This window comes from Daphnia magna, linkage group LG2 (assembly GCF_020631705.1).
Source record: "Daphnia magna isolate NIES linkage group LG2, ASM2063170v1.1, whole genome shotgun sequence".
NCBI classification, from domain to species: Eukaryota; Metazoa; Arthropoda; class Branchiopoda; order Diplostraca; family Daphniidae; genus Daphnia; species Daphnia magna.
The window spans coordinates 13,318,929-13,345,335 of record NC_059183.1 but is presented as its reverse complement, the minus strand read 5'-3'; the positions used below and the strand labels follow the sequence as shown (position 1 = coordinate 13,345,335).

Here is a 26,407-nt window from a genome sequence, read left to right as displayed (position 1 = left end):
GACCTACCGAGCGGCTTTACGTCAGAAAGCGGAAGGTGGGTGTTGGGGGGGGGGATCAGTTTGGTGAGCTATTGGGTAGGTACTATATACCGGTACGGGTGTAGCCTACCATATACTCTAGTATGCTGCCTCACAAGCTTACCGAATGTTTTATAACCAGTGACGTTGATAGCGCCTACCCACCCACTGTCTTTCCTCTTCATTGGTATAGACAAAAGTAGGATGGCAGTTGAGAGAAAGAGCCAGGACGGTCCTGTGTAGTGGATCATTTCCAAGTGTGGGTCGTCAAGTTGCCATGGCAACCATGATCTCCCCGCTTTTCCTTATGCGTGTACCTAGTGCGGACATGAAGGAGCGAGTCACTTTCGACCCGGATGGCCGCAGCCCCATCAGAGACCAGCAGGGCGAGTTTGGGGATGTATCTATTATTCCCGACACGCAACCGCCGGTCACTTCATTGAACATGCTCAAGTCGTTATTGATATTTGTCGACGCTCTTATTTCTTATTTAATACCGACGTTCTTTATTATTCTTTTCGTTTTTTTTGCCGTTGTGGTAACGTTTTATACGATCCGCTCTTGTCCGGATCGAAGCCGTGGCATTTCACTCCACATCATATCTATTACGTAAAAAATAATTGCTGGATGGCAGCCATAATGAAGAGCGTCCACAGGTCAACATTTTTACAAGTGAAACTGTCGTTTCATAAAAAATTGTTTGTTCTTTTTCATTTTTTGTTTCTCTTTCCTGATGGTTAATGTGAGCTCCATGCTTTATTAGATTCATGAAGAATGGTTGCACGTCATCTAGCTCACACATCGACGCCGACTCATGCGCCGTGCCGTTTTCAGTATCCGACAGCGGCGCTGCCGTCGATTCTTCCTCACTCCTTGTGCGTTCCTTCTTAGTTTTTCGTTTACGTTCTTTTTCGTCCTTTCTTTTTCACACGAGAAATTCTCCCGACCAAAAGACGAGGTGTGCGTTCAGTCGGTCGCCGGCCGCGGCCTTGCCCACATCTACTCCACTCGACATCTTCAACGACGTAAATTGTTTTGTTTTTTTTTTGTTTTTTTGTTTTGTTATTCCGTCCGTCAAACAAACAAACAAAAAGAAAAGTTGCCTCCCCCTTCTGTCTTTTTTTCTTTTGTTCTTTTTTTTTGTTTTTATTTTCTCTCTCTCTCTCTCCGATCTGCCCGTTTTTGCTTTTCGTTTTAAAAACGGACAACCCTGGTGCACTGAACGTGTGGAATTTGATTTCAGAAATTCTTTGGTGCGATCATTTTTTTTTATTTCGTGCGGGCAAGGTCTCGCATAAGTTTGGGGACGTTTTAGCCTTGGATCATAATCTAAATAGGAAAACAAAAAGGAAGGGTTGGAAGGATTCAAGAGCCAATTTGCATTGTGCGACACGAGTGGGGCAAAGAAAAAAACTGCAGTGGATACAACATTTGTGTCCCTTTTGTTTTGTTTCGTTCAGCTGTTTTTTATCCCCATTTTTTGTACTGGTTTGGTGCTCTTTTTAGTCCAGACATTTTCCATCCATTCTGCAGAACAATAGCCTTTTTACAATTTGCACCATTATTTGATTGGCTCTTTTCGAGACCCGATCTTTCAATGGAAGACGTTTTCAAACGAAAAAGAACTTGATTCGCCTGGCCCCCGCGATCGTTGCCACTGGCAAAGTAAAAATAATTCATAGTCACTTTCTCCGTACCCGTTAGTGTTTGAAATGACGCAAGTATAAGCAGAGAGCGAAAATTCTTTGAGGCAACAATTTGTCGGTGAATGTTTCGCATCGTACGCAAAGTGTGTAGGAAAAAGTGTGACAACGACGTGATCGTAAAAGATCCTGCCGTTGGCTGGGTGTTTTGGTTGTGCTGGAACGACGACGGATCGCCGCCAGTCGTCGGCACTTGGTGCGTGTGCGGCAGTGCCACTTGAGTCGGCACCGAACTGGACGTGACTCGAGCGTCATCGGTTTTTTCTGCTTCAGCAGGAGAATCCAAGAAGGACTAGGAGGAGGAGCAGCGGCCAGAAGGTGGGCAGTGGTGGTGTGCGGTGCATCGCCAGTATTACAACGACAACTACTGCGACTACAACGACTCGGATTGCCGGCGGAGTAGTGCGCCAAAAAGGCCCAAAAACCATCTCCTCTCTCTCGTTCAACTGCTAACGGCTGGCTGGCTGAGCTGGCCGGCTGGTTCGTTAGCTGGCTGGCTTTAGCTAAGCTAGCTAGTCTCTCTCTCTCTCTCTCGTTTGTCTATACCTCTCTACTACTTCTGCTTCGTTCTTTTCTGCTGTTTCGGCATTTGACAACGAGACAACCGAGAGGAAACAGAGCGGCTCCTGCCTTGCTGAGATCGGCTCCTGCCTTTGCTGCTCTGCTCTCTGCTGGAAATAGAACTGCCGACTGGGGGCCCGCCGGAGTGTAAATTTAACTCTCTTCGTCCAGCCACACGCAGCCCGACTCCCTTTCTATCCCCTTTTTCGCTACCTACGCTCGCCCCACCTACTATTCCGCCCTACTCCTCACCCAACGAAAAACACAGACCGACAGCACAAGGAAAAGTAAGAAACAGTGGAAAGAAAAAAGAAGCAAGAATTTTGATCAAATTCAAGAAGAAGAAAGGAATAGACCACAAAAGTAGGAAGCCTCTTCTCTGTGTCCCACTCTTCGCCAACTGCAACGATCCCCCCATAGTTTTTGCATCGTTTCTCTCTCCGCCACGGAGCGTTCGACGAAGAAAACGAGGCAAAGTGAAGCTCCCCTTGCTCTCATCCACGTTCAGGTAACAAACAAAAACCTCGCAAAAAAAAAAAAGAAAGAGAAACAAAAAGAGACTTGGATTATCTATTTTCTTTTTGTATTGGGGTTTTTGTTAATTGACAACTTACTTCGGCCCCCAGTTTATCTCTAGCCAGGCACTGTCCATTGTTCCGACTGTCTCAACAAACTTTGCTATTTGCCATTTATTGGATCTTTTTCTCTCTCTCTCTCTCCAATGTGTCGGTACTCCATACGAGTGAGTGCGTGTTTTAGGCATCTTATCAAATAATAATAATAAAAGGACATTTTTGAAAGTTTTAGCAGGGACTTGTGAGTTCAGGATCGTGTCGAAGAATGCCAAGTTGGTTGAAATTTCCCTTTTTTTTTTTGTTTTTGTTTTTTTACGTGTTTTTCTTTTTCTGCGTTGGCTCTCAGTGCAGTCGGAGCAAGGAGCTAAGGCAGTGTGTGTGTGTGTGTGTAAGTAGAGTGTAGGAGGTCTGTCTCTTTCTCTCAGTATCCCGCGTGTTATTTTTAAAATCTAGCCGGCGCCCGTCCTCGACATGGCTCCTGTGTGTAGCGTGCCAGAGACACCGGCAGGCTGGAGCCAGAGGAATAAGGTGGCGGTGGTTTCTCAATTCTCTTTTCCTCGCTGTCCAATTGTGCGATACAGAGAGACGATTTGATTGTTGTCTGTCCACTCACGCAAAAAAGTAGCCAGGCCTTTCTCTCGACTAATCCCGCCGATGACAAGGACGAGTGAGTTTAAGCTCTTTAAATTTGGAAACAAAAACTGTTGGAACTGCTGGCTAAAGGGCACATGAATCACGTTCATTTTTGTGATATGCAAATTTGAAGAGAGAGGGATTTTCCTTAAACTGGTTTGCCCACTTGAAATCTATGTCAGCGTTGCGTTTTTGTTGAAACTGTGAGAAAATCAGATAAGGAAACCAAGTCAAAGTGGATTCAACGTTTGACCGTCTTGACCACGACTGAATTGAAAAGTGTGTGACTGACATTTCACAAGAAAACGTTTGCGTGACACGTGAATTGAACGTCAATAATGAACGACGATGATTTGTAAGCGGACGTTCATAACAATTACAAGTTCAAACTGGCCATCGCCTGACCACTAAATTCCCCCCAAATTTTCTTTTTCATTATTATATTTTGTTTATTTATAGTCCAAGAGCTGAGACGTCACAATCGTTCGACTTTTTAAGTCTCACTGGTGGCACGTTATCAGCGTCGAAAATAAGGCACTTGTCCGATTATGAAGTTTAAGATTGTCGTCTCTCCACGTAATCCTTCGGTTATGACGCCAAACCGCCACTAATCTCTTCTCACGAGAAAGTAGCATGGCACATAATACTCACTCCGATCCTTTGGCGTTCATTATCGATTCCTCCCCTCAGATTTGTCGATTTCCGTCCGTTTTTCAACCAACGCTTAAAATAATTGCCAGTTTCTAACGCAGTTTGGCCGCTGACTGTCAAATAGTATTTTCCTTTTCCGAGAACAACAACTTCCGGCGTGTTTCAGGGCTTTACTCAACAGACTGATGGAACACGTCAGTGTAAAGATTCGCAAGGAGGAGGAGATGTGTATTGTTAACAGCTATGATAGTCTACGTTGATGTATGTATATCTCTGTAAGAATGCGTAAATAGAGGCCAAGGTATCCGCTCTATTTGAGATAGATCCTCTTATCGTTGCGACTGCTTGGGTAGTCAGGGGGAACGGAGATGTCACAGAGTCTAAAGAATGGCATGAATGAAAGAATTTTTTCTTCCAATATCCTGTCTCGGAGGAGAATGAAGCCACAAAGAGATTAGACGGAAAGACTCGAGAGTAACACCATGCATTTCCTGATTTAAAAGGAAAAAGAATTACGTGTCTACTTTGAAAACAAACGAAGATGGCGATTTCTTTATTATTGTTCGATTCGTTGGATGTTTTTTGAATTGCAATCGTCTTTCAAATGGATTCACGAGCCTAATTTTAAAGTTCAAGATTTTTCGGAACGTTTCTCTGCGATTATGCCGTCGTCTCGAATTGACACGGATAGTCCATCCGGTTCCAGCAAAACGACATCGTTTTTTTTAATTGCACCAACTTTTGAGTCCCTACTTTCAATTTCAACGCCTTTTGTTGATTCGTCTTTGAGCGATGATGATGAAACGAGATCGCTTAATCGATAATAGCATTTAGCCGAACCTTCGTGTTACTTCTGAATAACGTTCAAGACGTGTTTAGATGGTACTCACGCAAGCGCGTCTCATCTCACGTAAAAAAAACAAAAAAAAACGAAAAAAGAAACCCAAAAAACAAAACAAATATCAAACAAGATGGAATGAACATCACACATACAAGAGTCTTGCAGCCAAAAAGAAAAAAAACGAAATAAAAGTAAGAAGAAGATGCGGAATTTGGCAAGCCATCCCGACCTACTCCTCCTTCTCTTCTTGTTCTTTGCGGGAATTTCGGGGGAGGGTGGTGGATTGGGTGTTGCAAAGGAGGAGAAAAGAGAGCAAAAAGCCGAGAGCGTCATTCATCATTCGTGTTGTTAACTTTATGACTGGATGGATTCCAGATTCTCCTCCTACTCCGTTTCTTTCTCTACTTCTTCTCCTCCCCTCATCTCCGTTTGATTTCTTTTTTGTTGCATCACGTTTCCCCTTTTTATTTATTTTTGTTTTTGACTGTTTGGCTTTCCGCATTGGATTAAGTTTCTTTCGACTCGTAATTCGCGTAAGCTTTCAAACCGTTGAACTCGAAATTGGCAACAAGTTAAAACAGTTGTCGTAGGTTAACGACTGCAATTAATTGATCTCGTTTTCAAACAGGGGCGGTGGTGCCAATAGGCCGAAATGCAGTCGAACGTGACGACAGGCGCGGCCAGCGGCAGTACAATGAGTGGAATCGGTGGCAGCATGAGTAGCAGCCCGCAAAAACCGGTGCAAGGTGGCCGGTTCGATTTCGATGACGGTGGAATGTACTGCGGCGGTTGGGAGGATGGTAAAGCCCACGGACACGGCGTCTGCACTGGCCTCAAAGGCCAAGGGGAATATTCCGGCTCCTGGAACTATGGTTTCGAAGTTTCGGGTGTCTACACCTGGCCAGGGTAAGACATTTCCCGTTTTTAAAAGTTTCTAGAGAAAAGTGACAGCATATTAGTCTCAAACAAGTTGGCTGGAATGTTTTCTCTTCTGTTTTTCAATACCACTTGTTGCCTTCTCGCACATTGTCAACACTGAATTCCGATCCTTGTTCCAACCCGTGAAGGAAAACTTCTTACAATGAATGGTCCATAATTCTCGAAGAATCTTTATTATTTGCTTCCATCGTTCGAAACAGAAATCTCATTTTTTTGTCTGCTACTTAGTTGATGTTTCGTCTGGGAAATGGTTAGCACGAAACTCACAGAGGAAAAGAAGACATTCAGTACTAGATGTGTTTTCTATAGCAATGATGATCAATATCATTCATGGCGCCTCATTTGATTGAACTATCACGTAAGTTGAACAAAAACACGAATCCGATAGGAAAAAGGAAAGGAAAAAATGAATAAAGTAGGAGAAGGAGTGCTGGGCCTGGCGGGACTAAATTTAGATGCTCTCTTCATTTCTTACTTTTGGTAGACAAAGAAAAGAATGAGAAGAAAACAACGTTGTCAGTCGAGTGGATGAACGCACACACACCTTATAAAAAATTGTGCTATTTCGTCATTGATTTTCTCTTCTCTAAAATTATTAAAAAATGGAAAGCCTATTTTCATTAATTAATTGCCATCGTCGGAAATTTCCGACCCATCAAAATATGTTTTACATTTTTAATATTTGGTACGTATGTTGACATGGATTGGACCACCGGGCTTATCCGCCATTTTTCTTTGTTTCCCTGTCCCCTTCTTACTCACCCTCAGGCCTAATTGGCAAACCATTAGCCAGTTGCGAGTCAATTCTCGAACGTAATGGACGTTCTTTTCCTCTACGATTCAAGACAGAAAGTTGTTCAGATTATCGTTTTTCATTTAATGTCGTAAAAGTCTGTGACAGCCTTCATCATAAATCTAATTTTGTTGTTGCTTTCTCATTGGGATCGACACGCGTGTGACCCTCAATTTCTGTTCGTTGCATGTCGCGAGAAAGACACTTGCTACCTACCATCTGTGTACATGGCCTTCCCGCCAAACGATGACGAGCGTGTCTAGTATGGCCGGAAATGGCGACCCACGCTCGATCCGACATGTTTCAGATAATGATTGGCCCTTTTGGTTTGTTGTTTTTTTTTCCCCTTTTATTTGTCCTCTTCGTTGACGTTTGATTTATCGTCGGTCGTGTCATGTGGTTTGGTTTTATTTATTTTTCTCTGTTCCAATCCAGTACTTCCTGTTGGCTTGTGAACATTGTTTTAGCTTCGCTATTTGTATGTAGGGCGAGCGTGCTCGATTCAAAAATAGTTTCTAGTTCATTGTACAATTCACCAATTACTAAGAACAACGGGGCCAACACAGCAGCAGCAGCAGCAGCCACTTGACCCCACTCTTGCGTATTTTCCGCTTTCTTATCTCGAGTGGGATTCCAGCTATTCTCACCCGGCCCGCCTTCAATTTCCTCAATATTCGTGTTTGCTTCAGCCGAATTACCATGTGTGTTAAGGAAACAACGATAAATTTGTGTTGTTGATTCAATCGAATTCTTTCGATCGCAAGTTCAATTAGTTTTTGTTGTCAATTTTGCCTGCTCTCGAAATCGAATTTTGGCTTGTTAACGTCAGTTATTTTTTTCTTGTTCAAATATTTACTTGTCTTGTTTCTCTGTTTAGAGGGAGCACGTACGAAGGTCACTGGCAGAACGGCAAAAGGCACGGCCTAGGCGTTGAATCGCGTGGCCGCTGGATCTATCGTGGCGAATGGACGCAAGGATTCAAGGGCCGTTACGGTGTTCGTCAATCGCTGACATCGACAGCCAAGTACGATGGCACTTGGGCCAACGGACTGCAGGATGGTTACGGATCCGAAACGTACGCCGACGGGGGTATGTGATGCTTTTTTTAACGTAAACATTCAAAAGCGCATAGCGATGCACAGAGTGTAGTTTAACTGCTGAAGGCCTGATGAAAAATCCGTTGCCAAGATATCTAGACTATAATAAGAGACGGCCTTGATTGGACGGCTGGCCAGTCAGCCAGCTAGTTAGTATAATGCCACGCGCTGACATGTCTCTACTCCATCGTCCAATAAGGAAATCATTATTTTGCAATCTGAAAACAAAAGGAAATCGGATAGTAGCGCCTGTTGGCTATTGGCGGTGTAGTTGTTGTACAGCATAGCGCGTCATCATGGCTGCTCCATTACTACTCACTTTCTTGCCTGACCCTGAGTATAAATAAATCCCCTCTGCTTCTTCTTTACTCTCGCCATTTACCAAGTTTTCTCCTTTCACTTGTCTTTCTCTCGTTTCATACCAGACATTTTTTGGCCAAGTCCAGTAGTTAGTCGATATGGAGTCTATGCTGGAGTCGTTTTAGTTTTTTTTTCATCATACGACGTCATGGATTTCACCGTTTTTATTCCATACAAGTTAGATTTAGAAATTTTTTTTCTTTGGGCGCCTCGGTTCGAACTATTTTCATTAGACGTTGGGTACAAGTTTCTAAAAACTTGTTCGATCTTTACATTTCTTTTTGTAATCGGAGATTTTGTGGTTCTGGAATTCGCTGAGTTAAGACTCCATATTTTTCGTCGACCGTCACTACCACCACTTCGTCTTCACTTTTTTGCTGGCGTTTTAGCGTTGGACGAAATGCTCAACATTCCCGTGCCAACGGAACAAATTCCCTTTCGCCTTTCAAATCGTTTTTTTTCTTTTGAAGAGAGGAAGGAATGGAATGATTTTGGCGCTTCAAATGCATTGGGTCTATCTCTATATTAAGTGAAAATTCAGGCGTGTCAAGAGTTAAACAAGTCTAAACTTTATTTGAACAACTGATAATGCGCCATTTGTTTCCATTTTGATCGATCGATTTTCTGTTCTTTTAATTATTAACTCGTGGAATTTTGTCTCGTATAACCTTCACTGTGACGTCATCATTTTTCCTAGTTGTCGTACTCTCTTATTAGACTTGGGGCTTTATTTGTTCGTCGTACAAACAGGTGGATAGGTTGGATTGTGACTAGCAATTGAGTATGAATGAGCTTAATGGATTATGCGGGGTAATGCGTTCACGGGCTTTCGGGAGAATGTGTCACCATTAGAAAAGTCAGTATATATCAAAGAGAAGTCTTGTGTCGTAGATGTATCTGATGTAGAGGCGAGTAGACACAGAAGGTGGGGCAACAAAACGTGTTTATCATTCGTTCATCTCCAACAGTCTAGATTCGCTTTGGCTGTTGTGATTGGATGGTGAAGCAAGAGCACAACATGTGTGTCGAGAACGTATCTACGCACGGCAGCAATGTGGATCACTTGGGGCCATAGAATGAAGGAAAGAAAACTAAACAAAAGATATAAATTCGTAATGAAAACGTCTCTATACACCATTGGGGCTATACAAGTATAGATAGAGAAAACATGTTGATGCTATGTCATGAAAGAGATAGGATGGATACTGTATATACAGCCATTGCTTGGCTACTGGTTACAAGTCTCTCTTTTCTCCCTTGTCTCTCTACTTTTCTCTTTAGCCACTAGCCGAAAGTATACACAGATACATCAAAAGAGAGGGGGGGGGGGGTTTATAAGGGCGACTGAATCGTATGTCAACAGTCAACACACAGAGGGAACGCGGTCTGTCGGCAGCAGCTGGCCGGAACGATGCGGCTCCTATCATCAATTCAATTACGCAATGCACCAGAGCCAGCAGCAATACGAGTACGTTAATCAGTGGTGGGGATCTCTCTATCACAATCCCACCCCTCGCCTTTTGTGTATACAATACTTGACAGTTGATGTGCGGTCACGTTACATCGCGGAATTCGACGCAGCGGCGCTGTTGGATGAGAACCGGAAGTCAGATGTAGCTAACAAATGAGCAAAGTCGTTAAAGAAATTCCGCAGACGTTAGTCTGATGTTTAGGTAAAATTCAGGATTTTTTTTCCTTGGTAAGAGTGGGAAGGGGTTTGCTAATAGGAAAGGCGCTTTTGTAACAGATGCGGAAGTAAACAGGAATAGAGAAGTTGAAAGGAATCATTCACGTCTATGAAATGCCAAGTCTTTCTGCTTTTTCCTCGCTATCTTATTACGGTATTTTTATCCGGTTGCGTTTTGTCGAGTATTTTTGGTCCCCGTATTCTTAACTTATCTTCCGCACTGCGGATGCGGTTCACTTCGTTTTCAGTAACTTCCTGATGGAACTGTCAAGTTTTTTTTTCCGCATTAAAAAGAAAATGGAACAGTGAAAAAAAAAAGAGGCTAAAAGCCAAAATATATTTTTTATTTTTTTGCTTTTTCTTGTTGTTGTTGTTGTGATCGGAGGCAACACACTCTTCTTTTCTCAATGGACGATCAAGCAGTCAACCGATCCGTTTGACTTTTTGGCCCCGGTTTCCTCCTCACCCATCCTTCCATCAGTTCCTTTGTTCACAGAGGATTGAAGACTCCGTTGGCTGAGGAGGAAAAAAAAAAGAAAGAAAACTAGTAAAAACCAAGATGGAATAAACAACGAAAAAGAAATGAACGAAACAGGAGCAGTTGGTAACAAGCGGGCGGTATATGGTGATAACATTCGAATTCAGAGGCCACTCCCTTCATCCCCCGCCTTATTTAACTTGCAACAACCATCTTCAACCATTGGTTATAGTAGATAGGAATTGTACGCGAGTGTGTGTGTATGTATGTGTTGGCGAAAGAACTAAAGGGAGGAACTGTTTGAAGGATCGAGGCTTGTCCTCAGCTGGACATTTTTTTTGTTGCTACTTTAGCTCCCATTAAAGAACAGAGAACCAAAGCTAAAACTCCTGTCTGTTGATGTTGTCTTCCCATCTCTCATTTCGGCCTTTTTTTTGTTACTTGGCCTTCTTCGTTGTCCTCGCATTGAACGACTGCCTCGACAACTTTTGACGTCACTAAATCGATAGTACCGTGTAGACACTTGAGACCCCAAGAGCTTGTGCCTGTATGGATGGCAAACGAAATCCGTCATCTTTCGTTTCATTTTTGTTTCGTCAACAAAGACACTCACTAATCAGCTTCATAACGAGCGTAATTGGATTTGCATTTTGCGTGCACACCTTTCTCCCTAGCTCAATTATATATTTTTTTTACTTGATTTTGTTTTTATTTGATTAAACAAAATGAAGTGAAAGACGAGAATGAGAAACGATGAACAGTTGAGACGTCAAGTGCTGAGGAATGAATAGGATCCTTTTTGACTTGTTGTTAAGACTCGCGTGAAAATTGACGGATCCATTGACAAATAATGAGGCACACTTGGAAGATTCTCGCACTTTTTATTTTATTGTCACCTTTTGAATCACATTTGTCGTTGTTAAAGCGCCTGACTGAATGCGACTCGTGTCGAGCGATTGTAATTGGATTGACAAATGATGATTTTATTTTTATTTCGCTCTTCGATTTCCGTTCGATTTATCACGAGCCTTTGCTATGCAGTGTAGGGACCAACAAAGAAAATGCGTGTAGAACTCCAAGCCTCCTATTACAGAGTAGTTGCTTGATTGCGACCGACACAAACTTAATTGATTCTGTTTGCATCTAACTTTTGGGCTGCCAATCCCAAACTCATTGGTTGGCTTTCTAGCCATAAAAGGGATTGAAGACCAAAAAAAAAAAAACGAAAAAGACTTAGAAAAGAAAAGGAGCATTTTTTGTGTTTTATTATTCATACAGTCAAACACTTATTGGATGTGCAAGGAAGAGGTCTGATGTAAAAACGAACTTTCAATCGAACGAGGGCGAAAGGAAATGCCAGGTGTCGTGATCCATCACCGATTTTTATCGTCGAACGCCACAGAATCACTATTCACTTTTGCCGATCGAACGGAAGCTGGATACCGAATCCTATCCAAAAAAAGGGGAAAAGAAGAAGAAGAAAAAAATGACGAATGTCAAAGATAAAAGTGACAAGATGTCGAGTTTGTCGCCAAGGCCATTAAATGATGTAGACCTTCGACGGGAAAGGGCCGATTACTGGATCTTTCATTTTTTTTTATTCCTCTCTCCCTCTACCCCTTTGTCTTTGGTGCTTTTGAAGGTTACACATCGATCGTTCCAAAAGAAAACAAAACGAATTCCACTCCTCCATTGAATTTTTCGGTTGATTCGAGGCGCGAAGATGACAAAGTTGCAATGCCACGTCTTCTCTTTTCGCTTCTCCATTCTCTCTGCCTTATTGATTGATGAAAGTCACACGAATGTAGCGAAATGAAAGAACTAGCTGAACGACTGGGAGCTGTTTGATGCCCATCAAAACCTATTAAAGAGAAAGCGTTGCAGTCGATCAATGACGTAGTATAACAGTTAAAAAAAAAAAAGGGTGACAAACAGACCCTCAATAAAGAGACGGGAAAATACAAAAAAGTTCCACTGAGTAATGAACATAACAAAAATTAAATCAATACAGAAGCTAAAGTGGGAGGAGGGCAAAAAAAAATGAAGTATAAAATTCCCAACCGGAAATGAATGAACGAAGGGCCAAGTGGGCTGCAGTCCAAGATGCGAGACAACCAATGGTTGAAGAGTTATGCGCCGAAAAAAAAAACATGGTATATTGCAGACAGATCCCGCAGACATAGCCGTGCATAGCCGTTAGAGCACTTACGCCAGTCTTATCGATCGGCCTTTTGTTTTTTGAATGACTAAGTGTTATCGTTCGTCGCGCGGACGCATTATCAAGTTGTATGTAAATATTTTCGTTTTTCAATTCACCTGATACGCAGGTACCTATCAAGGCCAATGGCTGCGCGGATTGCGTCACGGGTACGGAGTGCGGACAAGCGCCGCATTTGGAATGGCGTCGCGATTCCGACCAAAGAGCGTTCGATCTTCGATGACGTCTCTGCGGAGCGGCGACGTCTCAGCTGGTCACCATCACGGGCATCATCACAGCGGCGCCGCTTCGTCATCCGGAGGTGCCGCTGGCGGTGGAGCCGGTGCCGATCCGGCAGCCGACCGTGACAAGCGACTCGACGACGGACGAGGGGGTTTCGTTTTAAAAGCGAGAAGTGACGAACCCCCGACCAGACGGCGTTCCTTCTCCGAACGGTCGTCCACCATCAAAAAGACTTTGTTCCAGGTGAGTAATGTGCGAAATTGGCCAACTTTGTTCCTGGAAAGACACGCACAAATGAGTCATGCGTTAGCCAATAACGGAATGATGAACAGCCCCCCCCGCCTTTTTTTGTTTTCGCTATGTGACTCAGGGTCTCCGCCTGAAGAAGCAGCACAGCACGGGCGAGTTGGAGAAGAGAGGAACTTCGGCGTCGATCCGCTCGACGGGCAGCTCGGCATCTTGGATGTCCACCGAGTCGTCGCAGTCGGGCATGACGGGAGGCTCCCACCACACCGACTCCAACGCCTCTTTCATCGCAGAGGTATACGAAAACGGAGACCAATTTTTCTTTTGCACCGTTCAAAGTCTATCGTTTCTCATTGAAATCGATCGATGATTTCAATTTAAATCACCAGTAATAACACTGGACTGACCATCGATTTATTTATGAACCGTAACTCTGTGCTGGCCAACTCATTAGAAATTCAAATGCGATGCGCGGATCTCTAAATAGTTCCACTAGTCAATCGGACGATGTGTGTGTGAATCGTTGATTTCGTTAAACTTTGAAAAGGCTTAAGAAAACTTTCTTTCTACTTGCTCAGTAAGTTGAATTGAAAGAAATTGACATGCACATTCTTTTGTGAGAAGGAATTACTGGTTGCAATGGGAAACCTACGTTTTTCCTATTCCAAAAAATCACGACACGATGATTGACAGATATGAAGGGAACGTTACAAAGAAACAGAAAAGATAGACAGCACGAATCTCCTTGTTGACAATCGACTTATCTCGCAAACATTCTCTCAATTTTTATTTATTTTTTTCACTTCCATGTTCTTCGTTGATTGGCGACGTTTTTTTTCTCTTTCTGGTTGGCCTGCGTACGGTGGACCTCGACGACGGCGGTTCACAGGACGAGCCGCTGGATGCCAGTGTGACGGAGACGTACATGGGCGAGTGGAAGAATGACAAAAGGGCTGGATTTGGCATCAGCGAACGATCCGACGGACTCAAGTACGAGGGCGAATGGTTCAACAACAAGAAATACGGTTATGGCGTCACTACACTCAAGGTATGCGTTCCGCTCGTTCCTAGTGCAGTGCAATGTTAATGCTCTATCATAACATTGCTTAGTCCCAACATTGTTTCTTTTTCAAAACAAACCATGTCTTACCGAATCTTTGAACGAAGGATTGCCGTAACATAATGCGCGTCATTTAGACTGGCTACATCATTCTCTGAATGTTTAAAACCATCAAGTTGTATGTTTTCAAAGTCCCTTTTCACCTCCCCCGTGATTTCTCTTATTTAACTAGCTAGCAGAGTTTAGCTTATTCTCAATTCGACACGAATTTTTTTTTTTTTTTTTTCTCTTTGGCAGTCGGTTGCTTTTAAACTTTACATGCATCGTGCACTCTGGTGCAAGTCGAGTCACTTTTCTAACTTCCATGGAACAGCTTCTGCCGTGAATTAAAGATAAGATCGCATTAAAGTTGTCCCCCCACGCACGGCACAAAATTGACTTTTATCTTTGCTCTATTTTTTGTGTGTGTTAGAGTTATTGATTTTCTTTTTTCTTTTTCATAGTTTTTGGTTTCATTTTCATCTTTCTGTCCTTATTTTTCTACTTTCACTTAGAATGAGGTATTAGCGTTAAAGTTACGACAGGCAGATGTCATTAGCGTCGAAATTCGGCCAGTTTAGACATGTAACACCTGCCCTTTCTGGAGTCTTTGGCACAGTTTAGGTAAATCAGCGTAGACTATGCAAAATCGTCGATAGTAAATAATGAACTGACTTCTTGGCAGTGTCAATTTAGGAAAGCTAGTTTTATCATACCGGTTTCACCTCACCACACCGAAAAGTAAACAGATGAAAGGGAAAAATAAAATTAAGAGTTTTTGCGTGGGAATTTGTCTGGTGAGATCACCCATTCACCAAAATAACTACACGTTAGTTTCTCGTGTGGCGGGAATACTAGAAAATTGACTCCATAGTTGGTAGACGAATCAAAATTTCTCTGAAAAAAACAAAACAAAAAAACATACGATGGAAGCTGCTCGTAACGAATAGCTTCCCATCACGTCTGTTTACAACGTTGTTTTCATTTTAGGCACGTGGAATGCGTATTGATCACGTTGAAATGGTTCTGTAGGGTGGGAAATCCTGTGGTGAGTAGTGCAAGAAACGGAACTGGCAGGATGCGGAAAGCCACAACGGAATTTTAGCCTGGATAAATCTTGATTGATCGCTAGGCAATTCTCGTGAGGTGAACCGACGTGTAATAAGATCCCAGCTAACAGACAAATGGTCCGTGTCGACATTCAACGTGAAACTAATGCCACAGAGACAAGGAGTAAGAGAATAGCATGGCGAGTTTGTGTTGTTGCGTGACTACAATCTATTGTCCCCCCCCCCCTTTTTGTGTGTTGCCGTTAGGCCTCTACTTTTTCCTATTCCTGCCTTCTTTTTTATTTTAAATCTAAAGTCATTCTAGAGGTAGGAATAATAAAAGAGGGTCTATGGCCACGCCCAAGTCATTGGGATTGATTACTCGAAAAGGGAGGAAGGAAAATAGACTTCGATCGTGTAACATGGTGTAGGTGGATGAGTGTAGGGAAAACGAAACTCGTAACGCATATTGTCAATTTCAACCACAAAGACTATGATTGAAGACGAGTTTACGGTCGGAATAATAGGAATGCATTTAAATAGACGTAAGGGCAGAAAGTGGGTGATGGACTATAAATTTTTAGCACTGATTTTGCAATTTGTTTTTGATAGGACGGAACGAAAGAAGAGGGGAAATACAAGAACAATGTGCTCATCACGTCGCAGAAGAAGAAACACCTGTTCCTCATCAGGTCGGCTAAATTCCGTGAGAGGATCGAGGCAGCCGTCAGCGCAGCCCAGCGAGCGTCCAAAATTGCTCTCCAGAAAGCCGACATCGCCATCTCACGGACGTCGACAGCGCGCGGCAAAGCGGAATTGGCGGATGTGGCGGCCGTTCACGCTCGTGAAGACGCCGATTTCGCAGTCATTATTGCCAAACAATTGGCACCTGATTTCCAACCAAGTAAAACTATTTTCATATCCGTGAATGATTTTGATGCCTCCCCTATAAAACAAAAATAGTCGTCGCCCGTTTTGCGCAATCGATGGCAGAAATTTTGTATGAACGCGTTTTCGGTTTGTTCAACTCGTGAACTTTAAAAATGTCTCGAGGGGAGAAGGTAGAGCCCGGGTTTGTAACAGGTGAATCTTTGACATTCCTATTGGCTGAGGAACAGTCGTGAACAGAATAACGCAACGGCAATATTGATCGGGAAAAAGCAGCTTTACCTGCGCAATATTTTATTCCGCCCACGTTTGAATACGTAAAGAAACGTACCGACTTTCCAATTTCAATGATGCCCAAGAGCGGCGCAATCTTACTCGGATCACATTATCGATCATGGCCAGCTCAATATTGTTCATTCAGCAAGTTAAAGAGCACTGATGATTCTGCTGGTTTGGTAACAAACGCTTCAAATCTATTTCGAGTACGCGTATGCAAATCAATTCAATAACGAATATTTCACCGAGTTCGATAAGTAATTTTCTTATTCGCACCAATATATTGATTCATTTTGTAATCATGTTCTGCATTTTGATTTTTTTTTTGCAGTAAATTTGAATTTTAATCGATTGTTATTTGATTTCCATCTTAGGTGCAGAGACGATGAGGCCACCGTTGGCAGTCCTGGCGCGTTTGATACCGCACCAGCTATCCACATCCGCTGCTACTGGGCCGGCCGGACCATCATCTACGCAAGCAAAAACAGGGCCGAATTATTTAATGCCAAACAATATCCAGCACAGTGACGGTTACGGATACATGGGCGATGGTGCAGTCCCTGCCGGATCGACGAATGCTGTCCAGCAACCTGTCGCCACCTCCAGAACTGAAGATTATGGAGGAGGAGGAGGAGGTTTAATGCCCTCCATGGGCCTGACCGGTGGAGGAAGCGGAGGAGGAACGAGCGAACTCAGCCGCCGTCCCAGCGTCGCCATCGGTGGCGTTCGCAGTCCGAGCAATTTCCAAAACAAAATGGAATTGGATCACAGTTTGGTAGCCATGAATAGCTATTCCTCACCGAACAACAGCCGTTCTCCAGCTGGTGTGATCCCCAGTGGATTCGGCGGCCCTAGCAATTACAGCAATAACATCAACAACAATAATATCAATAGCAGTCACAGCCTTCTGGCCAGGAAGAATAGCCAGGATCAATTCGGTCTTCGAGCCAGTCTGCCTGTTCCATCGCAACAACAGCTTCAGCAACAACAGCTCCAGCAACAACAGCTCCAGCAACAACAGCAGCAGTATAGCAGTTCCAGTTACAATCAGGCCAGCAACTATGACGGTGGTGGCCCGTACTCGAGCAGTGGGGACGAAATGAGAGGGGAAATGGGTTTAGCAGGGCACGGGCAGCTTGAGCGCGGGCGCTCTTCTCTGCGACGAGGACCAGCCCTGTCCGGCAGTAGTTTCGGCGGTGGTGTTGGCGGTGGCTACGTCCAGGAGTCAAACAATCCGTCGTACAACTTCCAGCAGGCCATGAACGATCATTTCGATCATTACAAACGGCCGCCTAGTCGTGATCGCAGTCGTGATCCATCCATGGACCGTTTCAGCCGGTCGTCCAGGCAGAGTTCGATCGCGTTGACACGTCAGGAATCGTCCCTGATGGGCAGCCGTGGTCCTAGTCCGGCTCCTACGCCCAGTCAGATGGTCTTCCGATCTAACTCCAGACAGCGGCCTCCTCTTCTCAGCAGTAGCCCGACGCCTTCATCGCTCAGCAGTCGGTTCCATCAAGACAGCGCCGATGGTGCTGGTCACGCTAACCAGCCCAGCAGCGGAAGCCTCCAGCGTCGAATGGCCACGCCGATTAGAGTACGACACGTTTACTGCTTCTTTTTTTAATTATTTTTCTTAATCACGTACACACTTAATGCCTCCCATGTTGTTGCTGCGTCGCTTTCAAATTTAAAAAATTAAAAAGGAAACGTCCACAAGTCCAGGCAATGGAAGTGTACCAGGATTTGGAGGAGGCAACGGACTACCGGGCAACATCATCGAGGATATGCTGCTTAGACAAAGGCTCGGCCAGGAAATTCCTCACGACGGTGGGGGCACGATAAAACGGACCGAGTCGCTTTACATCTCGCCGGCCCGCAAAAAAGAAATGGTAAATCTTTTTTAATTGGCGTCAAATTGTTTACAGTTTGAAATTTCAAGGTCCATTCAGCAAGCGATGGAGCCTGTAGCTAAATGCAAGTCCTGGATTTAATGTGATTCAGCGTTGTCGAGCTTGCAAGTAGAACACATTGCCAAGACGCAAGCCAAGAATGCGCCGTGTGTTTTGTTTTGCTTACGGTCCGTCAAGGGTCGCGAATCTCGGCCGTTCGACAAGACTTTTTCATTCTAGTGTCTCTCTCTCTCTTCTCTTGTGTCGAGTGGATATTTTTAGAATGAAACCCTCCCTCTATCCTGGATCGCCCATACCGGAGAATGATAGCGAAAACTCGGCTAATGGGCAAACATGGGTGGAACCCCTTCCGTCTTAAAGGGGTTCAGGCAGGCTCTTCAGTGCCAGGCTCTGTGCCAATCTGGCCCCGATGGAAATAGCTTTCTAGCCGGTGCAGCTCATTTTTGGTAGAGAAAGGGATGCGAAGACAAGAGGGAAGAGTCTCAAGAATGGGAAAGGGCGGAGGGAAGTGGATAGAAAATGGGAGAGCGATCAGAAGCAACTGTGTCCGATAGGAGGTTCTAGTCCGAATCGCGACGCTCTCTCGCTCGGCTACGATTTTTTTGGAGGTAAAAAAGGCGAAAACGAAGAGGCGTAGCCGAAGAATTGGCCACCTCGCGTGTGTGCATGCCGTGTGTGTACGCGTCTGTGCGAGTGCTCGAGCAACACGTGTGTCTTGTTCCATCCAATCCAAACAGCTGTTTTCGTCTCAAGTAAAACACTTTCGAGTTGGCCCTTTTTCTTCTTTTTTTTTTTTCTTCAACCGTGAAAACGTGCAAACGTCAGCGAATTAAGCTACTTGATACCAGCCAAGGACTTGAAGCATAGTGTTAGGCATAATGATGAACTGGTCGTGGGCTGAAGAAGGAGAAGATGAAGAGCCTTCTGTGGATTACATGGAATATTTGGCAAGACGGGCTTCATGCAGTGTCTTGCCCGATCCCCCCAAAGCGATGGTATATTATGGCCGTTGTTTGTTTTAATTTGACGGTGACAAACAAGATACACCATAACTCTTTCATCTGTTATTTTTTCGGTTTCACGAGCGATATGAAATGTGATATTATTATAAGGGTAAATTCATTCTTATTTTGTACAGGTGGCCCCGGCTCCGGTGCCGAAAAGGAAGAAAAGTCTGCCGGGTGCAGCTGACGCTCCGGCGGCGATCCTGAGCCGAGAAGAGGCCTCGGTTCTCAGCTCGCAAAGACGAGAAGAAGTGCGACGCCAAGTCGAGGAAGCAGAACGCTACAGAGCAAATCCTTTGCTCTATTTCTGTAGCCCGCAAGTCAAGGTTAGATCAATATGTGTCTTAACAAACGCTGCCATTTTCGTCCAGTCGACTTTCCTAGTCAAATAATAGATCAGTTCCGCCCCCCAATGATTTTCCCCATCCAGATGGCAATCGGTGCATACCGTCGTGTAGAGTCGTGAATCAAGTTTTTCAAATATGTCAACCAAGACACCAAAAATCGGGTGAAGTAAAGGTGATTTAATGCGGTTTATTTATGTTTACAGGGTTGGTTGGCCCGCCAGCAATTGACAATTTTCATCTTGATCATCAATCTTTCACTTGCATACCTCTTCTTCAAGCTACTGACATAGCAACAATGAAACAATAGGTGACATGTTTTGTTCGTTTTTTTTTTTTGGTTTTTATTAATTGGAATAGCTGCTGCTCAAACCGATCCAAGTTTGACGCAGCAAAAAAAAAAAAATTGGGTTTTTTTTTTTTTTCGGATGAGGAGAGAAATTAAAGTGATTCTTTGAAAAACGTTTGAGTGAACTTGATTGCCTTGAATTAGTTATGATGCTGTTTTTTTTTGTTTCAATGCCCCAACCTTTTTCGTCTCTTGTTTCAGCCCTTTTTGATCACTGACATGTCCATAAACTGTAAAAAAAAATAATAATTTGAAACTGTGGGAGTCCTCTAATCTAAAAGCTTCTCCGCATACCACGAGAACTTTTTTTTGCGCGCACTAGAATCGAATAAAAAAAATGTATGTATTATTACTCAGCAGGACAACGATTAGTCATTGGTCTTTTTGGAGTGGAGACTTCAAGCAAAGGATTGTAATTACTGGATTTTCATTGAAGGAAAGAGCCAAGGACGACGATCTATTTTATTTTTTTTTAGTTGAAAGGTGGCACTTTCCACAAGCAGTGTAACTGATGCAAACGAATTGACAACTCGAAAATTGCGAGGATTTGTCTTCGTACACATTTTTAGTTGATTTCCGTTTCCTTGTTACTTTGTTTTTGAAAAGAAAAAAGAAAAGCTTCTCGTCGTACGCTGGCTAAAGCGATTGAATTTCCCGACCATCAGATGGCACTGCATTATTTGAATTTGGAACGCTAAATTTTAGAAAAATTCTTTTTTTGTTTTTGTAAAGAAGAAAATGTTCTAAATTACTATTGAATTTTTTCAAGTCGCGCCACACAAGTCCAAGGGTTAGTGCCTTTTTTTTTTTTTTCAAATCTTCACGTACATCATTTTTTCTGTCTAGTCCATTTGCTCTTCCTTCTTAATGAAGTCAATTTCGGTCATCGAGTGATCGATTGAAACTACGCGTTTAAAGTATTTTTTTGAGAAAAAGAAACACACGTACACGTTACGTGGTCAGCAAAGAGTAGACGAGCTACGACCGCCGGTCGATTCCTTTTCACACTTTGTTTTAATAACGACATGAATAAAGCCCATGACAAAAAAAAAAAGCCCACAATTTCATTGTATGAAAAATATTTTGTAATCACGCTGAGACCCTTCCCTTTTGGTCTTCTCTCCTGTTTTTAGTTTGAAGTTTTGTCTTCTGTATTCAGTCCTTTGTGATTTTCATGCCAGTTTTACTTCCTTCCCTTTTTATTATTTTTTTTTTCTCAACTCAATGCCGATGACATCAAATCGAACATTTGTATACGAAACCCAATGATTGGCTTTCACATGTATCACGCACGGAAATTTGCAAATCCCCTCCCCCACCCCGAACTTGGTCCTCCTCCTCTTCGTTGAACAGTCTGTTTGGATATCTCGTATAAACTTTGTCATCAATAGTTATTACTCTTTTCTTGTTTTTTCAAGCTTTACATGATCGGAAGTTGTTTGTTTTCAATTTTTATTTATTATTATTATTTTTTAAAAAACCCAAATAGCCCATGCATTGTCACTTTTATGATGAATATTATCGCTCTCTTCCTTTTCCGCACCTGTGAACCACCCCTTCCTTTTTTGTTGTTCTGTTTTCCTCCGTCTCAGCCGTTCACACAATTTCATTCTTACTCGGTAGCTGGATCCCTCTCTTTTTGTTACCCATTTTGTTCTAGCTCCAGATCCACCTCCACACATATACATATAACTCAATTTGTTAGACAAGAAGAAAGAGAAAAAGGGTAAAATAAGAAAACGAGCGAGAACGAAGAGGAGAAGATGTGAATACAAATTTGTGAGATAATAATAACTTCAATTGATTGAAAGGACCCTACATGGATTTGGGTAGTGTATTAACATCTTACAGAACAAAGTATTAATATTCCCTTCTTTATTCAATTACGAACATAGTCGTCCATCAACGCCTGAATAGAAACTGGTGGCTGATTAAGGCCTATGCCCACCATGATGAAGAAGAGCAAAGACAGATTACAATCCTAGCAAGCATTGAAGCCGCTTGCTTGCGAGCAAATGGGCGTCGATCTGGAAGTGGTCGTGGTCGTCGATGTCGACGTGCTTGTTACGCGCAAAAAGAGGCGTGGATCGGCTACAATCACCGGCTGGCGAACAAATGGATTGTAATAGTCTGCAGGGAAGTATCGATAGCCGAATGTTGACTGAGGCATCACATAGTCGGGGTATCGGCGCCAGATGGCCATTTGCGGATCAGCTTTGCGTTCTTTCCTGGACGAAGGCTCCATCTCGGCAAGGTGTGTAGTCTCAACTCTGGTGCCATAACGTCGTAAACATTCGTTAATTCGAATAACAATAAAATCTTGAATTTTGACTAACTAACTTGTTAACTGGAGAAGGATCGATGGAACCGTCTTCGAGGAATCGTCTGCGACGGCCCATATTGCAAAGTGCGTTAGTGAATACCGTACAAGTGGTCGTTGTGGTTGTTGTCGTTGTTGTTGTGGTCGTGAATAAAGACCAGAAAAGGCGGCTATCGTGTATCAAGTTAGGAGATTGCAATTCAGCATCTGGGTAGCTTGGATATTGATACAAGCTGTCGTCGTAGTAGGGCTGGTACGGGACGTTTCCCAGGACGATCGGAATGGAAACGCACAACAGGAATGCGAAATGAAACATAATTACGATTCAGAGGGTATTTTCGGGGGAAAAGAAAGGGAACAATCTCGTATGACTTGAAGATGTGAACTGAACAACTTCTTCGATGCAAAACGTTTATATACCGAAAGAAATTGCAGTGCGAAAGGAACCGACATTAGAATTTCGTGTCATCCTTATTTGGCCAGTTAAACATCACTGTAATTTCGTCTCTTTCTTCCGGATGCCGCAGTGTGGAGACATGTCATCTATTCAGCTATTTTGATCTATAGTTTAAGATTAACTATTGCGCAATTTTGAATGATTCAGCACTTTCCATCAGGCTAAATGATGATGTACGCAATGTCCACAGAGGATAAATGAGCCAAAATACTTCATCGCCCTTGAAACTTTATAACGTTATACGTAGAAAAGATGATCAGTATAAAAGCGAATTGAATATTTTACGGGCGCCCTCTACTACGATGTAAAATTGTACATTTAATAACTCGTTTAGTAAAACATACGAATAAATGTTTGTTTAAGAGGTAAAAAGAATAGAAGGTAATTCGACGTCCAACTTCAACCGCATTGCCAATTTCAACAGCTTATTTGCATAAGTCAGATCAGATAAAATCAAAAGAACAGATGGTGGATTGAGTAATAGTACTACTAGTTCGTGTATTTCGATTCAACCGCAATTAAGCGCTATTAAATTAACGACAGGCCTTCCGCCTTTAAGTTCCCCACCAATAAGTTAACGGGGAATAAATTTAAAAAAAGTAACGGTAACACGAAAAAGGTCGGGCTACGGTCTTTCCATTTAACATTGATTGAAAGCCGCTTGGTTGCGAACAGATTGGTGTTGACCTGGAAGTTGCAGTCGTCGTGGATGTGGTGGTCGTCGTGAAACCGTAATACAGCAAGAAACGCGGATCGGCTGCAATAACCGGACGGCGGACGTACGGATTGTACACGGCGGCGAACGGACGCTGACCGAACGTGGACAGAGGTTGGTATGATGGATAGTCAATTCCTCCACGCCAATACGCAAGTTGAGGTGCAGCTTTGCGTTCGATTCTCGATGCGAAATCTGCTTCCGCGAGCGGTGTGGCTTCAACCCTGTCAAAATTTAAAAACCATAAGAAACGAAGAAGATTTCAAAGGCTCTTTCAATGCTATGTTACGAACTTGTTCACAGGAGATGGCTCGATGGAATCATCGTCACCGTGGAGGAAGCTTCTGCGTCGACGACCATTAGTATTACAGGGATTGGCAGCCAATAACAGTGCAGGTTGTGGTTGTTGTTGTTGTTGTCGTCGTGGTGGATGTTAAATACGGTGAAAAGAAAAGACGATTGTCATTGCCCACATTCGGCGATCGGCCATCAGTCAATGGATAGCTTGGATACGGATACACACTGCCGTCGTAGTACGGTTGATATTGGGCGTATCCTTGAACTACGACCATGCTAAGAAATAACGTAAAAACGAAAAAATGCATTTTTCTTTTAGGTTCTAAATGATCTTGGAAAGAATCTTGCTTGCGAAAGTCTACAATGGCGACTGCGAATTTTGCCAATCAAGCGAGCAGCTTTATATACTGCAGATTGTACGGGAGGGGTGGGCTGTCTCAATGTGTGGTTATTTTCGATCCTTATTTGGGCGGTTCACATCCTGTCATTTTTCCCGATCTACTTTATTAATTGCTAGAGAGGTGTTTGTTTCATGTGCCGTAGGCCAGACTTTAAGTTGCAATTTATGTACTGTAATTTCCAAAAGCCTTTCTCGTTCCGAACGGTTTAGTGATTGCTTCTCTTTGTTTGCGGTGGAACTAGAGGACAAAATCAGCAGGGAAGTTCCATTGACACTGCCCTTGAAAACAGGCAAATACTAACATTAGTAAACTCGACTTAATTTGGATTAAATAAAGGTGCCTTTGCTTTTTGTTTTTCTTGTTTGTTTTTTTTTCACTCACACACACGCTTACGTAGTCCAGAATTTATGAATAACCGGAATCGGAATAATCATTTTCCTTAGCGAGACGGTTGTTTGCCATTTCCAAGCACAAATATATACTGTATAGGTACATATTTTTTTCATTATAGAATGGATCATCTTTGTTTTCAACTCTTACGCGGAAAATGTTCTTAAGTCGCTTTTTATAAGTTCTCTTTTCTGTATTTATTTTGTATTATACAGGTTTTTTCCCAAATCTTACAATGTACTGGACAACCAAAAGACAAAAGTCAATAACCTCTCTTAATTGCTGCCTATGTTAAGTAGTTTCAAACTGTAATGCAGTTAAACTCAAACTTCGTTGCTTGTACACCAAGGGCAGCGTATGTGGCTTCGCAAAACTGCAATTGCTAAAAGTTTATTCGACGTCTTGAAACTATTTGCTATACGAGCTAAAATAAAACGTGAAAGAGTTGGCTTCCATGTTTAATCGCCGCCCGTGAGCCACCGAGCAATTATGACGTTAAATTTTAAAAGTTCAAAAGATTGGTTTAATGTAGAATTGTATATTTCCATGCCGTCTGCCGAAACGAAAATGCAAAAAAATTCATTCCTTCTGAAATAATTAATGAAATTTGCTAAGATTTGATCGCCTTAACTTTCGCCTTACCAATAAATAATGGAAATAGAACCAATATCTTGTTTCGGATTCATCAAAACCCATCATCAACGTAATGTTAAACAAAGGCAAAGATAAATGTTTCAACACTGATTGAAGTTGCTGGGCGACGAACAGACGGGCGTCGATCTGGAAGTGGCAGTCACGGTGGTTGTCGACGTCCTCGTCACTTGCAGTGGCACAAATAGTCGGGGATCAGCTGCAACAACAGGTCGGCGGAAATACGGATTGTAGCCAGCTAGGAAAGGACGTTGGCCGCCGAATGTGGATTGCAGTTCGTATGGCGAATAATCATCAGGAGATGCACGCCAAAATGCAACTTGCGGATCTGGTTTGCGTTCCTTTCTAACCCCCGATGCTTCCGTTTCAGGGAGCAGGGTCGCCTCCACCCTAGAAAGAGACGAAACATTTCAAAAATTAGTTATGCGAGGATTGAGACAAATGGCTTTTCAATGATTTGGCACTAACTTGTTTACTGGAGAAGGTTCAATGTCATCCTCGTCGTCAAGGATGCCTCTGCGACGACGACCAGTGGCAAGGCAGGCACCGGCGTTCGCGGCGTTCGATACCGTGCAGGTTGTGGTGGTCGTTGTTGTGGATGTGGTGGTCGTTGTAAACAAAGATGTCACTTGGAAAAGCAAACGATTTTGATCGATGACCGGCTGGCTGCCAGGGATCGGATAACCGGCATATGGGTACAGAACATCGTCGTAATAGGGCTGATACTGGCCATTGACGACGGTGGCAATAGAAACGGCCAAAAGGAAAACGAGGAACTTCATTTTGATTTTTCTTCAAAATATTATAGGTTTTTCCCCCAAATGTTTAGAGAATGTGCTTGCCAAAATCTAGGATAGCGACTGCAGAATTGTAGTGCAGTCCAGTGAAGTTTATATACTGCAGACGATACGGCTATGCGGTAAATAGCAGCATGAGGTTGATTGCCATCCCCTATTTGGTTTGGTTCAAGTAACGTACTGTGCGATAACAAACTAAGCGGCTCTTATCATACGTATGCCTCAGGCATTTTGTTTCATTTTTGTACTTGGCTTTTCTGCAGCGTTCGCCAAAGAGACGACATTGCACTCTTCGTTAAATACACCGACGTAGCCGGAGGACTATAAGCTGGGAAATTCGGTTTTAAGGAAGTTTTTGTTTTAAGGAATAAAAAAAAATGTTGAAAAATTTTAAGGAAACCGAATGACGCGTACGGAAAATCACATCCTTCCTGGAGT

At 43.1% G+C, this 26,407-nt stretch overlaps 3 protein-coding genes, 2 long non-coding RNA genes and 1 other non-coding gene across 8 annotated transcripts; 1 reads left to right on the top strand and 5 right to left on the bottom strand.

Moving 5' to 3' along the window:
• The first annotated feature begins 757 nt into the window (after positions 1-757).
• On the top strand, positions 758-21,732 carry LOC116916106 (junctophilin-2). 3 transcript variants are annotated; one of them, XM_045170123.1, is made up of 11 exons: positions 758-1,043; positions 5,611-5,888; positions 7,592-7,803; positions 12,664-13,019; positions 13,147-13,317; positions 13,912-14,070; positions 15,783-16,074; positions 16,709-17,928; positions 18,038-18,223; positions 19,383-19,574; positions 19,799-21,732. In XM_045170123.1, exons 2-11 carry the CDS (start codon positions 5,635-5,637, stop codon positions 19,883-19,885), a joined length of 3,129 nt encoding a protein of 1,042 aa, XP_045026058.1. In that variant the 5' UTR covers positions 758-1,043; positions 5,611-5,634; the 3' UTR covers positions 19,886-21,732. The 3 variants fall into 3 exon arrangements, with proteins under 3 accessions (XP_045026058.1, XP_045026059.1, XP_045026060.1); XM_045170124.1 differs by lacking the exon at positions 758-1,043 and adding an exon at positions 1,132-2,790; XM_045170125.1 differs by lacking the exons at positions 758-1,043; positions 5,611-5,888 and adding an exon at positions 6,717-7,040.
• On the bottom strand, positions 5,099-6,409 carry LOC123470190. The gene is made up of 2 exons (XR_006643797.1): positions 5,988-6,409; positions 5,099-5,916 (listed from the first exon to the last, which is right to left on the bottom strand). It is a non-coding gene; the product is annotated as an uncharacterized LOC123470190 (long non-coding RNA).
• On the bottom strand, positions 11,570-12,747 carry LOC116916115. Its single transcript, XR_004390436.2, has 2 exons — positions 12,398-12,747; positions 11,570-12,197 (listed from the first exon to the last, which is right to left on the bottom strand). It is a non-coding gene; the product is annotated as an uncharacterized LOC116916115 (long non-coding RNA).
• Positions 21,733-21,741: 9 nt separating the features above from the next.
• LOC116916113 lies at positions 21,742-22,647 on the bottom strand. The gene is made up of 2 exons (XM_032921307.2): positions 22,282-22,647; positions 21,742-22,211 (listed from the first exon to the last, which is right to left on the bottom strand). Exons 1-2 carry the CDS (start codon positions 22,575-22,577, stop codon positions 21,923-21,925), a joined length of 585 nt encoding a protein of 194 aa, XP_032777198.2. The 5' UTR covers positions 22,578-22,647; the 3' UTR covers positions 21,742-21,922.
• Positions 22,648-23,191: 544 nt separating this feature from the next.
• On the bottom strand, positions 23,192-24,119 carry LOC116916112. The gene is made up of 2 exons (XR_006643777.1): positions 23,727-24,119; positions 23,192-23,657 (listed from the first exon to the last, which is right to left on the bottom strand). It is a non-coding gene; the product is annotated as an uncharacterized LOC116916112 (transcript).
• Positions 24,120-25,043: 924 nt separating this feature from the next.
• Positions 25,044-26,050, bottom strand: LOC123470189. The gene is made up of 2 exons (XM_045170133.1): positions 25,641-26,050; positions 25,044-25,562 (listed from the first exon to the last, which is right to left on the bottom strand). Exons 1-2 carry the CDS (start codon positions 25,952-25,954, stop codon positions 25,256-25,258), a joined length of 621 nt encoding a protein of 206 aa, XP_045026068.1. The 5' UTR covers positions 25,955-26,050; the 3' UTR covers positions 25,044-25,255.
• Positions 26,051-26,407: the final 357 nt, after the last annotated feature.

What these genes read in the sequence shown, in the direction of transcription:
- LOC116916106 (XM_045170123.1), top strand. Translation starts at nt 5,635, where the DNA reads ATGCAGTCGAACGTGACGACAGGCGCGGCCAGCGGCAGTACAATGAGT. An exon ending in ATGGCGTCACTACACTCAAG is followed by an intron (nt 14,071 to 15,782) that starts GTATGCGTTCCG and finishes TGTTTTTGATAG; the next exon opens with GACGGAACGAAAGAAGAGGG. An exon ending in CGGCCCGCAAAAAAGAAATG is followed by an intron (nt 18,224 to 19,382) that starts GTAAATCTTTTT and finishes TATTTTGTACAG; the next exon opens with GTGGCCCCGGCTCCGGTGCC.
- LOC116916113 (XM_032921307.2), bottom strand. Translation starts at nt 22,577, where the DNA reads ATGTTTCATTTCGCATTCCTGTTGTGCGTTTCCATTCCGATCGTCCTG. An exon ending in GATCCTTCTCCAGTTAACAA is followed by an intron (nt 22,212 to 22,281) that starts GTTAGTTAGTCA and finishes TTATGGCACCAG; the next exon opens with AGTTGAGACTACACACCTTG.
- LOC123470189 (XM_045170133.1), bottom strand. Translation starts at nt 25,954, where the DNA reads ATGAAGTTCCTCGTTTTCCTTTTGGCCGTTTCTATTGCCACCGTCGTC. An exon ending in GAACCTTCTCCAGTAAACAA is followed by an intron (nt 25,563 to 25,640) that starts GTTAGTGCCAAA and finishes GTCTCTTTCTAG; the next exon opens with GGTGGAGGCGACCCTGCTCC.